The sequence below is a fragment of the Nymphalis io genome, chromosome 22 (assembly GCF_905147045.1).
Source record: "Nymphalis io chromosome 22, ilAglIoxx1.1, whole genome shotgun sequence".
NCBI lineage: Eukaryota > Metazoa > Arthropoda > Insecta > Lepidoptera > Nymphalidae > Nymphalis > Nymphalis io.
Genome location: NC_065909.1, coordinates 1277514 through 1292073, shown reverse-complemented (window position 1 = coordinate 1292073; position 14560 = coordinate 1277514). Strand labels below are relative to the sequence as shown.

General features: G+C 37.6%; 1 protein-coding gene across 3 annotated transcripts in view; it reads left to right on the top strand.

The window, feature by feature from the left end:
• The window catches only part of LOC126777039 (rhophilin-2-A), a 90252-nt gene extending 75965 nt beyond the window's left edge, over positions 1–14287 (top strand). For 2 of the 3 annotated variants that reach the window (XM_050499884.1, XM_050499885.1), the window contains exons 4-16: positions 3631–3758; positions 5663–5816; positions 6928–7069; positions 7733–7824; positions 8412–8561; positions 8867–9025; positions 9359–9437; positions 10035–10136; positions 10900–11005; positions 11213–11334; positions 11666–12249; positions 12609–12764; positions 12840–14287. In XM_050499884.1, coding sequence (XP_050355841.1) covers positions 3631–3758; positions 5663–5816; positions 6928–7069; positions 7733–7824; positions 8412–8561; positions 8867–9025; positions 9359–9437; positions 10035–10136; positions 10900–11005; positions 11213–11334; positions 11666–12249; positions 12609–12764; positions 12840–13031 — 2166 coding nt within the window. In that variant the 3' untranslated portion in view covers positions 13032–14287. The remainder of the gene's footprint in view (positions 1–3630; positions 3759–5662; positions 5817–6927; positions 7070–7732; positions 7825–8411; positions 8562–8866; positions 9026–9358; positions 9438–10034; positions 10137–10899; positions 11006–11212; positions 11335–11665; positions 12250–12608; positions 12765–12839) is intronic. The other variant, XM_050499886.1, reaches the window with a different exon arrangement.
• The last annotated feature ends 273 nt before the right edge of the window (positions 14288–14560 follow it).

Below are 14560 nucleotides of genomic sequence, written 5' to 3'. Positions count from 1 at the left end.
CCGTGACCGAAATCGGTCTGGAGGACATTATTATGTGTTGGTTTCCTCACGAAGTTAACTTTCACTGACGAGCATGGGTTACATTGTTTTCATATAATGCTAAGAAACTAAGATCGCTGATTTAATTCCGGAAAATAACTACTACTAAATTTTCACTTCAAAAGTAAATGCAATTTATAACTCTTTTCTTCCACTCTGTAATGTTTTTAAGATTATATGAGTATATTATTAGTGTAGCATAGTATTATTATTAATAGTAGAGTTTAGAGTTTATATGGTTTGTTAGAATACATGTTCAACCACTGAAATGCTTAATTTGTGCTTATCATTCATCTCGTGATAGGAATCTTGAGGTAACCTGCATGTACCGTGTAATCTGACACATTACCCAACCGGCATTGGAGCTTGATATGCGCTCCAAACTCCTCAAAAAGAAATAAATTGTAAATTTCCCAGCAGTGGGACATATACAAGCTGTTACTTTATTAGGGGATTTAATGCAATCGTCTTATTATAAGTATATATTATTAGAAAATTATTTCCATTTAAGCTTTAAATATATACAAATTAAAATTAAAAATAGTTACTGTACAAATCGTGATCTCCAGAATGCTAGCAGCATTTCCACTTAGAATCGCAATTCCGTTTTTCTGGTCGAAAAATGAACCAGCCCTCCTATCACCAGTTGCGCACATGAAACGGTCTTATATTTTTGATAAAAGTTTTTGCACTATTAATCACATATGCAGTCTTATTAATGACATAATTCATAGAAAATAACATGCCGGATGGAAACCCCCATTTCTAACCACCAGCTATAACAAACGCCAGCAATTGTTTGTAATTATGTGGCTTGAACCAATTGTTCTACTTTCTCCTTGATATTAGCTGCCCCTGGGGGTAATCGTATCAAGGTTTGAACTTAAAACGAAACCGACAGCGAAGATAATATTCGTTTATTACCAGGCCCCGACCCTGGTAATAAAGGAGTCTTAGATGCATCTAAAGAAAAGGGTATACATGAGTAATTTTTTTTATATTAATGCATATTATGGTCGTGAAATATCAGAAAGTGATTTCTTTATTTATAAAAGATTTGGTAGCGATGTTACATAAACTTTACCTTGATAAATCATGAAACTAAAAACATTCTATGTACACCCACCCACCCTTGCACTGGTTAGTTTCTTATAAATATTAAAGTGCTTCCCTAATAAAATATTATAATATATAATAATGATTTTCTTTACATATATAATATAAAACAGGAAGGCAGATGGCCTATAGACATTGGCACTGTAAGAAGTATTAATTATTTCTTACATCACCAATGCGCCACCAATTTTGGGAACTAAGATGTTATGGTCCTTGTGCCTGTAGTTACACTGGCTCACTCGCCCTTCAAGCCCACTACGTATTGCTGTTTGTTGGTTGAATATGTTATGAGTGGATGGTACCTACCCAGACTTGCCCAAATCCCTACCACCAAGTATATAATAATCATCGAAATAACGCATCACCGTAAGTCAGTTCTATGTATCTAGAGCGAGTTTTTTTAATTTATTCGATAGTATGGATTGAATTCCATAGAAACACAATCAATACTGGTGGTAGAGCTTTGTGCAAGCTCGTCTGGGTAGGTACTACCCACTCATTAGATATTCTACCGCAAAACAGCAGTACTTTGGTTTTGTTGTGTTCCGGTTTGAAGGGTGAGTAAGCCAGTGTAATTATAGGCACAATGGACATAAGATCTTAGTTCCCAAGGTTGGTGGCGCATTGGTGATGTAAGCGATGGTTAACATTTTTTACAATGCCAATGTCTATGGGCGTTGTTACCATCAGGTGGCCCATATGCTCGTCCGCCTTACTATTCTATAAAGATAAAAAAATGCTACAGAATAAGTAAAAAACTGTTAGTAAAGGGGTTTTGACCGTTGATAAATTAGCCTTTCAAAGATTATGTAGATCAGCGTGACAGACAAATGTTTTTGTTTTTTTTTTGTCCAAAACACATACATCTTTATGAAATATTTTATGAATAAAAGAATTAATAACTCTAATTAAACTTGACTTCTGTTTGTGTGTGTCTGTGTTTTTTTAATACTACCAATGCCTGTCTATGAGAATCCTGCGATTTTTACTTCGCTAGACTAAACCACTGCCCTATTGACGCTTCAAAGTCCATTCTTTAATGGTGTTACTTAAGAAATCCGCCAAGGTCAAGGGTCAGGAACCCCCATGCTAGGGGGGCACGGTTCGCTGCGCGCCATCTTTTGTTTACTTTACAATAAAGTCAATGCTCCTTCGGAAACGGAAATGATTCACTAGATGAACATGAGAATACGCAAATTCTATAAAATATCTTAGAAATTTATTTCTTGTTTATTTTTGAAATAAATTTAAGTATTATATCATATACATTATATTATAAATTTAAATTTAAAAAATTATAAGTAAACACTTAACTACAGAAATTGTACTAAAATTATTAAAATAAAGGGCCTTACTAATCGTTTATAATAATTATTAAAAAAACGGCTTTCGTTATAGACGTTGTTTAGCGAGTGATAAGTTAAACAATACTGGGGACCAATTCTACTAACAAATTGTCACTTTATCGCAATCGAATCGAAGCATGATCGTGGCCGTTTTTGCGTTTTCCTAGTCTTTAATTTAATTATCGATTATTGCCATAAAAGTTAACAATTACGTTTGATTTTGACATAACGGTATATGGTAACATATTATCGGTTCCGTTCCGATTCGAATAAATACAGATGATTCAAACTTGGATGAAAATTCAAACTTGGATCGGAATTAAATCGGGATTGTATCGTAATCGTTATGAATTAGTAGAATTCGGCCCCTGTCTTCGTCTTTCGAATGTCAAATCAACAATGACAGAAAAGGAGAGAAATCATTGTGTAACTGATCAATCGATAATCATTTGTAAGAAAGATCGAAAATGTTTTATATTTTTATTGCAATTCGTCCCGTTTACGTACTGGAATAAGGGACGGAGAAAAAATATATTTAGGGCGTAAAACCTATTTTTTCATCACAATCGGATCAAAGATTGGAATGGATACAGGGCAAACATATAGACATCCGTTTTATTTATATACATATTACATATACACGCTAGTTATACACAAAAAAATTATTATAGTAGTTCGATTTCGAGAAATAATAATTATTTTAAATGAACTGTACATATGTATTTATAAAAATGTATGTTTCTTTAAAAAAATCGCATATACATATGGAATAAATAATATAGTAACAGCCTGTGAATGTCCCACTGCTGGGCTAAAGCCTCCTCTCCCTTTTTAAAGAGAAGGTTTTGGAGCTTATTCCACCACGCTGCTCCAATGCGGGTTGGTGGAATACACACGTGGAAGAATTTCAGTGAAATTAGACACATACAGGTTTCCTCACGATGTTTTCCTTCACCGTATAGCAGGACATGAATTATAATCACAAATTAAGCACATGAAGCAAATTCAGTGGTGCTTGGCCGGGTTTGAACCCACGATCATCGGTTAAGATTCCCGTGTTCTAACCACCACCAATAAATAATAAAGATTCATCTATTCAAAAATAATAAAAAAATGGTTTACTTCGCAGGCAACAACAAACAGAAAACTTCGCGAGACGGTCGCCCTCGAGCTGAGTTTCGTGAACTCAAACTTACAACTCCTCAAAGAGCAACTCGCCGAACTCAATTCATCGGTGGAGCTATACCAGAATGACAGGTAAATATTCTCCTGAATAACCTGGCAGAACAGTTACAACTGTCCTACTGGACTAAGGCCTTCTCACCCTTTTGAGTGGAAAATTTGGAGATCATTCCACCACGCTGGTCCAATGCGAGTTGGATACACAAAACGCTTGTGTGCTAAGGGATATTACATAACCAATGACTTTGGATGATTGCAAACATTGGGAATAAAACAATTGCCTCTAGGTCATTTCAAATAAAACACAACTATATTATTGTATACTAATAAAATAACTATAATTGTAAAAAAATCCCGCTGAGTATCTTTCGCCGGTTCTACTCAGGTCTGAGGCGAGTGTAACGCTTCTATATTGAAGTAGCTAATTTCGTTCAGTCATCACATGGGTATATAAGAAGAAAAATGTATTATAAATAGGATTTGTGTAAAATCACTTCTTAGTGAGCGTCTACGTCGAGGAAGGAGTAACTGTGACAAATTTCAAGTCAATTGCGTGGATAGTTTAGGAGATCTCGTAATGAGTGGTATTTCTCTTATATATATACATAGTTAAAAAAATTATCAAGATTTTTACTATTACTTTTTGCCAATGATGGAATGCCAGTGAAATTAAATACACGCAGGTTTCCGATGTAAGTTTACAGATGAATTATAAACACAAACACAAAATACGATAAATAATCTTCAGCGCGTTTACTCTAACCGCAGTCATTTCGCTCAATTACCGACTTTTTGTATCAATTTACGTTTATTACGACACTTATTTGTGTAAAACTTGTTATTTTCTCGGTTCACGTTCATTAAAAGCGAGACATTTTTAAACAGGCGAGGATTTAATGCAATCTCAGAAACGTTTTTAGTCTGTTTCTTTTAGGGCAGGATACGTGATGAGAGCACCGCTTTTTTGTACACTCGAAGTACATAAGTCGTTGAACATTTATGTAACAAGAATATAAAATATGATTTAATATAAGATATTACAAATCAATATTTTGATTATTATATATTGTTTTTTTTTTTTCGAAAATCCCGTTAAATTAAGCCGTTCGTTGGTGTAATTAAAATTAGGAAACACCGTGTAACTGGTACAGTTTCCGCCATTGTTGTTCTTTCCCGCGCTAATGGCTTACAATGTCGTGTTTAGTTTATTATTTAGAATATATAATAGATACAGAATTAGAATTAATAATCTCCAATCAGATTAACTGCTTGAATTTTAATTGAGTTTTAATATATTTCGTATAAATCAAATAATATTATTAAAATCTGACATTATAAAGAGGATACGTAGAACATATGAATCAAAGACTGCGGGGAGGCATCAGTTTTAATATTCTGTGTATTTATAATTCATCTCTTACTCCGTGAAAATCGTGAGGAAACCCATAGCCAAGTTCAATCACAAGAGGATTAAAGATAAATAAACTTTGTTTTTTTTTTAATGTATAGGCTAGCGCTTGACTGTTATCACACCTGATGGAAAGTGAGATACAGTCTAAGATGGAGCGCGCTTGCCTAGAAGATGCCTATTCACTCTAGACTTGAAGGTAACCATATTGTAGGTGGTGAAATTAAATTGACGCAATCTCATTGGTCGACATCTGAAGAACCTAGGATGTTCATTATGGATTCTCAAACTATCGTCTTGAATGTAGGCGAAGTTGTTTTCGGTACTTTGAAAGTTAAATTACTTATAAGTACTTCAGTGTTGTATTATAAATAAAGATGCATTAATCAGGAACTGTTTGTAGTACATATTATATTAGAGTTATTAACAAATTGCATGGAATGTAACGGATGAAATAGATTGTGGTGTGTGATAAAATGTGGTGAGCTCCACTTTCTCCTCGAATGGAAGACTTTTCCTCAATAAGGGGACGTTAGCTACTTACTATGTTTATAAACGATTTATGTTTCAGCAAAGACTGCGTAATGCCGATGATACCCTTGGGGCTGAAGGAGACCAAGGAAGTAGACTTCAGAGAGCCCTTCAAAGACTTTATCTTGGAGCACTACAGCGAAGACGCGGCGGCCTACGAGGACTCTATATCAGATTTCATGGACATGAGACAGGTATGAAGAGATAAAAAACCATATATAATAGACATAAATATATATGCTACAAGAATAAAGTGGAATAAACTGTTATTTCGTAATAAAATAATGAGTTTTGTGATTTTATTCACTCTAATGTAACGATACAAATTGTTACAAATGTAATTATTATTAACTAGTTACCCGCCCGGATTAGTATAAGAAAAGAAGGCTTCATATAAAATAATTTAAAAAAATCATAAATAATTAAGTCCCGGTAGATTTGTTTTAAAGTTTATAGTAATACTGATAAATATGACAACCATGGACTTAATTTCTTAAAATTTAAAACCCCTGAGTCAAAAATACGTCCAAAAAGTATACATTTATTGAGACCATTTCAATGAGCTCATACATGATACCTGGGCTGTAAGTTATTACGGAGTTGCGTATCTTGCTGATTCCAAATGATGATGCCCAGCATCGAGTTAGGTAACCATGTTATAATATCATTGAAGTCACAAGATTGTAAATTTTTAAATTATATATCAGTAAAATTGCCTTTTCTAATCGTTGAAAGGATGTCCCTTCAACGATTAAAAAAGGGATCTTCAAACAGCTGAAAAGATTTTCTTTTTAATCGTGGGTAAGAAAAATTAAATCAAAATCGTTGTTGTTGTTGTAATCGGTCAAAGACAGACACACAGCACACGTTTAATTTATATCATCTCTTCGGAGGTTAAAAACGAAACCCAAAAGAGTACGGACGCAATTTTTTGCAAACCAAATTAACAGCACTTATTATTATTTGTTTAGTGTAGTATTTAGTTTAGTTTTAATATAAGCCGAGATGGCCCAGTGGTTACAACGAGTGAATTTTAACCGATAATCGTGGGTTAAACCCGGGCAAGCACCACTGAATTTGTATGTGCTTAATTTGTGTTTATAATTCATCTCGTGCTTGGTGGTGAAACAAAACATCGTAAAGAAACCTGCATGTTTCTAATTTCACTGAAATCCTGCCACATTCCACCAACCCGCTTTGGAACAGCGTGATAGAATGAGTTCCAAACCTTCTCCTCAAAAAAAGGAGAACCTTAGCCCTGAAGTGGGACATTCACAGGCTGATACTTTAAGTGCTGCTTTCCAGGCCATACGCACTCCAGTCCGCTCGACAGCTGGCGTAGCACTGCTTTTCAAGTATTACAACCAGCTGTACTACATCGAGCGACGGTTCTTCCCGCCGGACCGCTCGCTCGGCGTCTACTTCGAATGGTTCGATTCGTTAACAGGTAACTACGATACCATTAACGTAAGAAGGTTAATTCAAAAAAGTTTATATTTTTTTTTTAACAGTGTTAGTTATTTTCGAACTGGGTTCAAACTCCGAGACAAAAGGGCGTGGAGTTGAAAGCCGGTAGTCAAGTACCAACTTTCGATCTTATCGTGTTTGCCGCCTCAACGGATTATCTAGGAATGCAGAGTGCAGAAGTCTGTTCATTATAATATGTTATTATGTCCCAACTTAATTGGTACTGGTAGGTCACCTGATTTTAAGTGTTCACAAACGCCTATACACTTTGGCTTTATAAGAAATATTAACTATCACTCACATCTTTAATGCGCCAGCAACCTTGGGAACTACGATATTATGTCCCATGTGCCTTTAATTACGCTGGCTCACGCACCCTTCAAACCGGAACTCTGTTTTGCGGAAGAATATCTGATGAGTGGGTGGTACCTACCCAGACAAGCCCTACCACCAAGTGGTATTATTAGTCGCCTTATTTATTGAACTATACACTATTGACGTATTCATTGCCACCGAATTAACTGACATAGACATTGCTCAGTATCAAAAGATTAGATCATAGACAATCATAGACAATAGCTTTTCCTAACAATGTATTTCACACAAGTATACATATACATTATATTATGTGTGTTAATTTCAGGAGTCCCGTCGTGTCAGCGAACGGTTGCATTTGAAAAAGCATGCGTGTTATTTAACATAGCTGGCATCTACACACAGATTGGCGCTAAACAAGTGAGCTTTATTTCATATCATCTATTCTATCACATAAGCATAACTTGAGCTGTGTGGTTAAATTTGGATTTTACTTTGTTATATTAAGACTTTAATTTACGTAACAAAATAAGCGTATATATATATATTTATTCATAAAATACCTATAACTATTTTTATTGTGACTTCTATTCCGAATACTAAAGAATATGACATGAAGAAAAAATAAATAAAAGCATTTATCATTCGGTGAAATATTTTATTGGTTATTTTCTTCTTAATCAGGTAGGTAGTTATGCAAAATCACTAATTGCTTACATATTCCTTAAACGCCCCTTTAAAACTCAATTTATCGAGTAACGGCCTTATAGAAACTTTGATCAGCCGGTGATTAGTTAAACAATGCTGTGTCTTCTTCTTTCGAATGTCAAATCAATGATGACAGCAAGAGATAAATGCTTCAAATTAAACAGACCCTAAGCAACGTTTATAAGTAAAGTCTTAAGTCTTTCAAATAGGTAACCTTTTTTCATAAAATAAGTAGGCCGTTAATGAGATTATCTGTACCACATATTGGAGTTTCGTATCTGTACCTTCGTGTCCGCCAGGAGCGCGCCACGTGCGCGGGGCTGGACGGCGCGGTGGACGCGCTGCTGCGCGCGGCGGGCGCGCTGCGCTACATACACGAGAACTTCACCAACGCGCCCTCCGTCGACCTCGCCGCCGACACGCTGCTCGTGCTCGGCACGCTCATGACGGTCGGTACCCACACGCGCACACGCTCACACACACACACACACACACGTCATCTTGGAAAGTTGCCATTGAAGCGTACAGCTGAGAGAGCAGGACAAGTTCTTCAAATTATCGCCAATGCAAGGCTTGTCAAATCCATGGGTTTAAGATAATTAAGAGAATACAAATCTCCAATTAATACTAAATATTGTAATTCAAGACTACATATAAATGTTTTTAGTTTTAGAAAAGGACATCTTTTAAAAATACAGCTTCTGCGTAGGGAGGTCCGTAGTACATTAAGTATTATACTGTGCCGTGCCCGCAGGCCCAGGCGCGCGAGTGCCTGTTCGAGAAGCTGCAGCTGCAGGCGCGCGACGCGTGCGGCGGGCGGGAGCGCGAACTGCGCGATGACCTGGACATGTGTCTGGACCTCGCGCAGGAGAGCGCGCAGCTCGCGCACGTCTACCAGCAGCTGTACGAGAAGGTACCGCACATACGCACACACACACACAAAATGCTTAGCATCTAGTGTTCATTGTTTAATTGATTATTATTTATTTGATTTTGATATAATAATAATATCCTGAGACATTTTTCACACACAAATGTCTGTCCTGGGTGGGAATCGAACCCACAACCTTCGGCGTGGAAGGCAACCGCGCCAACCTCTTCGTTACCGATATGCAACCTAGTTGAGTTTTAATCTTGGAGCAGTTAGTGCGCCACTATCGAGTTTCTATCGCGTCCGGAGCAATCGTAAACACGACACTGAGATAAACCGACCAAATGTGAAGTGTCTCTAATCGCCTCGTTTCAGATGCAAACGGAAGGTGTATTCAACTACGTGCCATACTCGTGGGTGTCGCTTGTACACGTTAAGACTGAATTTTACAAAGGTAAGCGTACACACACTGTAAAATATTACACCGATATGAATAAAAGTGTTTCTCGCTACATATTAATACCATATTTCCATTAATTCATAGTTCTAAAACTTACTGTGATGCCAGTAATAAAAACATGCACAGATTAAAATAACATTTATGCAAATCAACGATAATGTTACTCTATTGAGTACCACTATGTAACATTTGTTTTTGTTTTTTTTTTAATTCTCTTTCGTCATTGTTTAATGTGCTCGAGGTCATAATTGAAAGAGCTCACGTTTTAAATCATCATTAAATGACGTAATTGTGTGTTTTCTTTGTTGGAGATCGTTAATAAATAACTAAATTATTTATTATGAGTTTCCTTGTATTAGTAGGTACTAATATATTTAAAAAATATATAATATTATATTTAAATGTTTATATATGTTAGTTTGGTTGATATTATTTATTGTTTTTACGGTGAACGTCGGTCACACATCGAAAGACGTAGTATTTGTTCAAGTCGTTGTCTGCGGAAGTGCTCAGTGATAGGTTGCCGGTGTAACTACGAGACAGTTACACCGGCAACCTAGACCCAAGGCACCCGCAACCGTGTAACTCTAGCGCTGGCGCACCAGTACTGCGCGACGGGGCTGCTGCACGCGCCCGCCGCGCGCGCCGCGCCGCGCCTCGCCGCGCTCTACGCGCCCGCGCTCGCCGGGGAAGGTCGGCTGGAACTACCCTACCTTACCATACCTACCTTAAATACTACCCACACACACTTCTTTGTGATTCAGATATTTATTATTCGTTTTACATTTTGCAATGCATCTCAAATTTTTTAAAATATTATTTCCCAATTTATGAACTTGGCGCCTCACATCTTTTTTTTTTTTTATATAGAATAGGAAGGCGGACGAGCATATGGGCCACCTGATGGTAAGTGGTCACCAACGCTCTTAGACATTAGCATTGTAAGAAATGTCAACCATCGCTTACATATCCAATGCGCCACCAACCTTGGGAACTAAGATTTTATGTCCCTTGTGCCTGTAATTACACTGGCTCACTCACCCTTCAAACCGGAACACAACAATATCAAGTATTGCTGTTTTGCGGTAGAATATCTGATGAGTGGGTGGTACCTACCCAGACGAGCTTGCACAAAGCCCTACCACCAGGTAGTGCCCTACCACCATCTGTGCGCTCAATATTTAAAATTTTATTATGTTTATGTTTATTTTAAAAATAATTTAATTTTATATATGCTTGTAAGGCAAAGATATAAAGAATTGAGCCTTTACCAACCGAACGGCTCCGTTGGTCGGTTCCGGGTGTAAATAGGTATTTACGCCCTTTTTTCATTGAACTTAAAATTCAAATCATATGGTTTTTAATTTTACGAGTTACGTTATATGAATCCGTGTATTTAATCCATTCTGCTTTATTTGATCTCCTCGTTATTTTAATATGTCCGAAACATTTCCAGGTTTTAAATTCGACGAAGACTTCGACAACACGGCCCTCGGCCGCGCTCACCTGGCTGAGGCGATAGCGCTGTACGAGGAGGCCTTGAGGCTCCAGAGAATGTGCCGGTAAGTCCCGCTCGACGGTACATCCACGACAGCCAATTTCAGGGACTCGCCCAACAGGTGCACGAGTATGAACGCAACAGCTTCACGTGCTATACAAGTCACCGAGGTGCAAGGATTGACAATATTGTGATGATAATATTTAATAAGAGACTTTTAGATAGAAATAACCTCGATGTGAACAACATTCACTGATGTGTGTGTGTGCAGCGAGCTGCGCAACAAGGAGGCGCTGTCGGCGCTGGTGTCGGCGGCGCGCGAGCGCGCGGGGCGGGAGCGCGCGCCGCCCGCCGACGACTTCGCCGACATCCTCGACGCGCCCGACATCCTGCGTGAGTACTCGCCGACATACCGCACCAAGGACACGCCACCGACTTCCTTCTGTACGTGGGGAAACCCTCAAGGACTCCCGTTCTCCGAGTTGATGGCGAGTTATAATGGACTTGTACCCACTGAATCCACTATGTGGGGCCTTCGTTCCCATCACAAAAATTGATAGTTTTTTGGGACTACGTGCCAGGGAAACTAGACGCACTATATATATACTTAATGTGTAATATATAATAATTATATTAAAATATATTTCATTTCGAAAACGCACTATTAATGTTCATCTATAACTGTAATATTTTATTTCTAAAAATACAACGTATTCTTTTCCAGCATCTTCAAAATTTCAATTAGCGTTAACCCCACCCGACTTCGCCCAATTTCGCGTCGATGATCTATTCAAGTCCCTCGGACCGATCGCGGTGTTCTCCGCCAAGCGGCACTGGAGCGCCCCTCGATTGATACAACTACAAAAGCCATCAGAAAAACGCAGAGAAGCGAGAAGGGACCGAAGGAACGGAAAGAAAGACGACGAAACGAAGATCGAACGACGACAGAGCGACAAACGAGACAAATCGGAAGACAATTCCACGTATTACAACCAGATTATCAGAAGCGACGAGAAATATTCCGACGACTACGACAAACACCGGGTCACGAAAAAGAACGGAGTTTACATAAACAGCTTCGATAATGATTATCATCCCAAGGTCTTGGACGATAAGTACGGTTACAAGGACAGCTTCAAGGACTATGGAAAGACGAAGAATGGCAAGGAGAGGGTTAAGGGTGAGCTGAGGAGGGTGGCCAGCGAATACAACGTGACGAATTCGAACGATGACGAAGGGTTCGGGTTCTCGGTGAGAGGAGACGCGCCCGTCATGATCGCTGGCGTTGAACCCAACTCTCTTGCTGATGTGAGTTTTGTATTTACTTTTAAATATTGTGGTCAGCAAAATTTTCAGAAAATTAATAAATAGGCTTACCGTAAATAATCAAATTCAATTAAAATCTGGCACATTGCATTGGAGCAACGTGGTGCAGTAAGTTTCAAACGTTCTTCTTAAAAAAGAGAAGGCCTTAGCCCAGTAGTGGGATTAAAATTCCATGTTGGAATGTTATTTAATCTTTAAGCCTCTTAATCGTTAAAAATCGAAGAATTAACATTTATATATCTTTGGGTAAAATAACCTTTCAATGCCATTTTTAGGCACCACGCTGATCTACTATGGGTTGATCAATAACCTTCAGGTAAATCACAAAATTCGTTCGGCAGATCGGGGGCATGCGCGAAGGCGACTTCATCATCTCCATCGGCGACCGCGACGTGAAGTGGAGCTCGCACGAGGAGGTCGTGCGCCTCATCCGCGCCGCCCCGCGCGCACTCGCGCTGCGCCTCGCCTCGCCCATGGACACGCCCGCCAGGGACAAGGTGGGTGACACCGTGGCGATTATGTAAACAGCCTCTGAGTGACAAATGTAACCTCTGCGATTGTATCGTTCCTAGGCGTCACCCGAGGCTGCCCGCCAACCGAGTTCGAACCAAGGTTCCGTGTCTGGAGCCTCCAGTGCGTCGAGTGGCTCCACCGCCCTCACGGCACGCTCGGGACGCCGCCCCCCCTCTTGGAACCCCTTCAAGCGACACTCGCACGTCCCCCGCACGGAACACACCGTGCACAGTAACGTCATGTTCCGCTAGACCACGGAGTAAGGTCGCCGCCGCATCTGCGAGATGCTGGTCGCGTTTGTGGACACTTCTTAATGCTGTACCGACTGAAGAATATCGTTTGTTTACCTGCTATGATATTACACGTAGCGATTCGCACATCGTTGCCATATATCAAAACAAACGGCTGGCAATATTTACTAAATTTAATTCCTAGACTGAATAAATGCATTGTTTAATATTTACATATCATAAATGTATTTCTATTAATAATACTTTTATTTGAAACTTGGAATATATTGGAACTTTCGTCCCGTCTCTGACCTGTAACGTTTTTGGCGGACGAAATGGTGATTGTTTTGACCTAACGTTTGCATCTATTATATATTTAGATTCTAAATATATAATTAGGCTAAGGAATTAAATATGGCTATGACATTCCAAAGTTTTCATAACTATTTAGTATATTTAATATTTTATATAATATAATTTCACTCATTAATGTTTGACCGCTAAGAGACTGCGCTTCTGGGAGAATTAAAAAAATACATATGGTCGTTTATTTGCCCCAATAACCAATAATATAATAAATATTATGTTAACTTACAACCACTGATATAATTTTACGCTAAATGAAACATTTAATATATAAGAAAGCATATTTTTAAATCCAAAGTTTGCTGTTACAATGTCAACTGTTAATTAATTAGTCATGACCAACTAACAGACTTCAGAAACACATTCTCTCAATGGCCGGCCTTTAATATATTAAATAAAAAAATATTTGTGGGAATATATCGATTGGTGCTCTAATATTATTAAACGTCAAAGTTCTTTTAAAAGTATTTTATCATCTGTCAACATGTGTCATTTCATACTTATATTAATTTATATTTAATTATTGTATAATCGTTATTATGTTATGTTTTTTTTTAAATCTATTTATTTTTTTAAACTGTCACATCTTTATCTCGTTCAAGACGTGCACAGTTATCGAAAAAGAAAATCGATTCTAACGCAACTTTTTAAATAAAGCAGGTACTACACATTGTAAATTGTTTCTTTATTTTGTACATTTTTGAATTTTAATTTTCGTTATTGATTTTTAATAATGTATGAATGATTGGTATTTTGGTTGTGATCGATTTAAAAAATTTTATTGTATTGATCGCACCCAAAAATTAATTCTAGTTCTAAAGTTTAGTATAAAATGTATATCAATGTATAAATTCAACGTAAGTTAACATAATCACTAGTGTTGTAAAAAAAAGTAAATATATTTTTTTGAATTAGTAATTTTATTATTCTTTGCTTCCTAAAGTTGGGTATACATTACGTCCCCATAGCGCGCTTAAAACCATACGCAGCTTAAAACAAAATTAAGTTCATTTATTTATATTTCAGTTTAATAAATTAAAAAAAAAAACTGATTAATAATTGGTATCAACCCAATAAGGATAGACGTGGTCATTCATAAATACATAACTCAAAAAATATAACCGTTTTACTGAGCCTTTTTTTTAATCAGAACTTTACATAAATTATTCGAAATTGAAAATGTG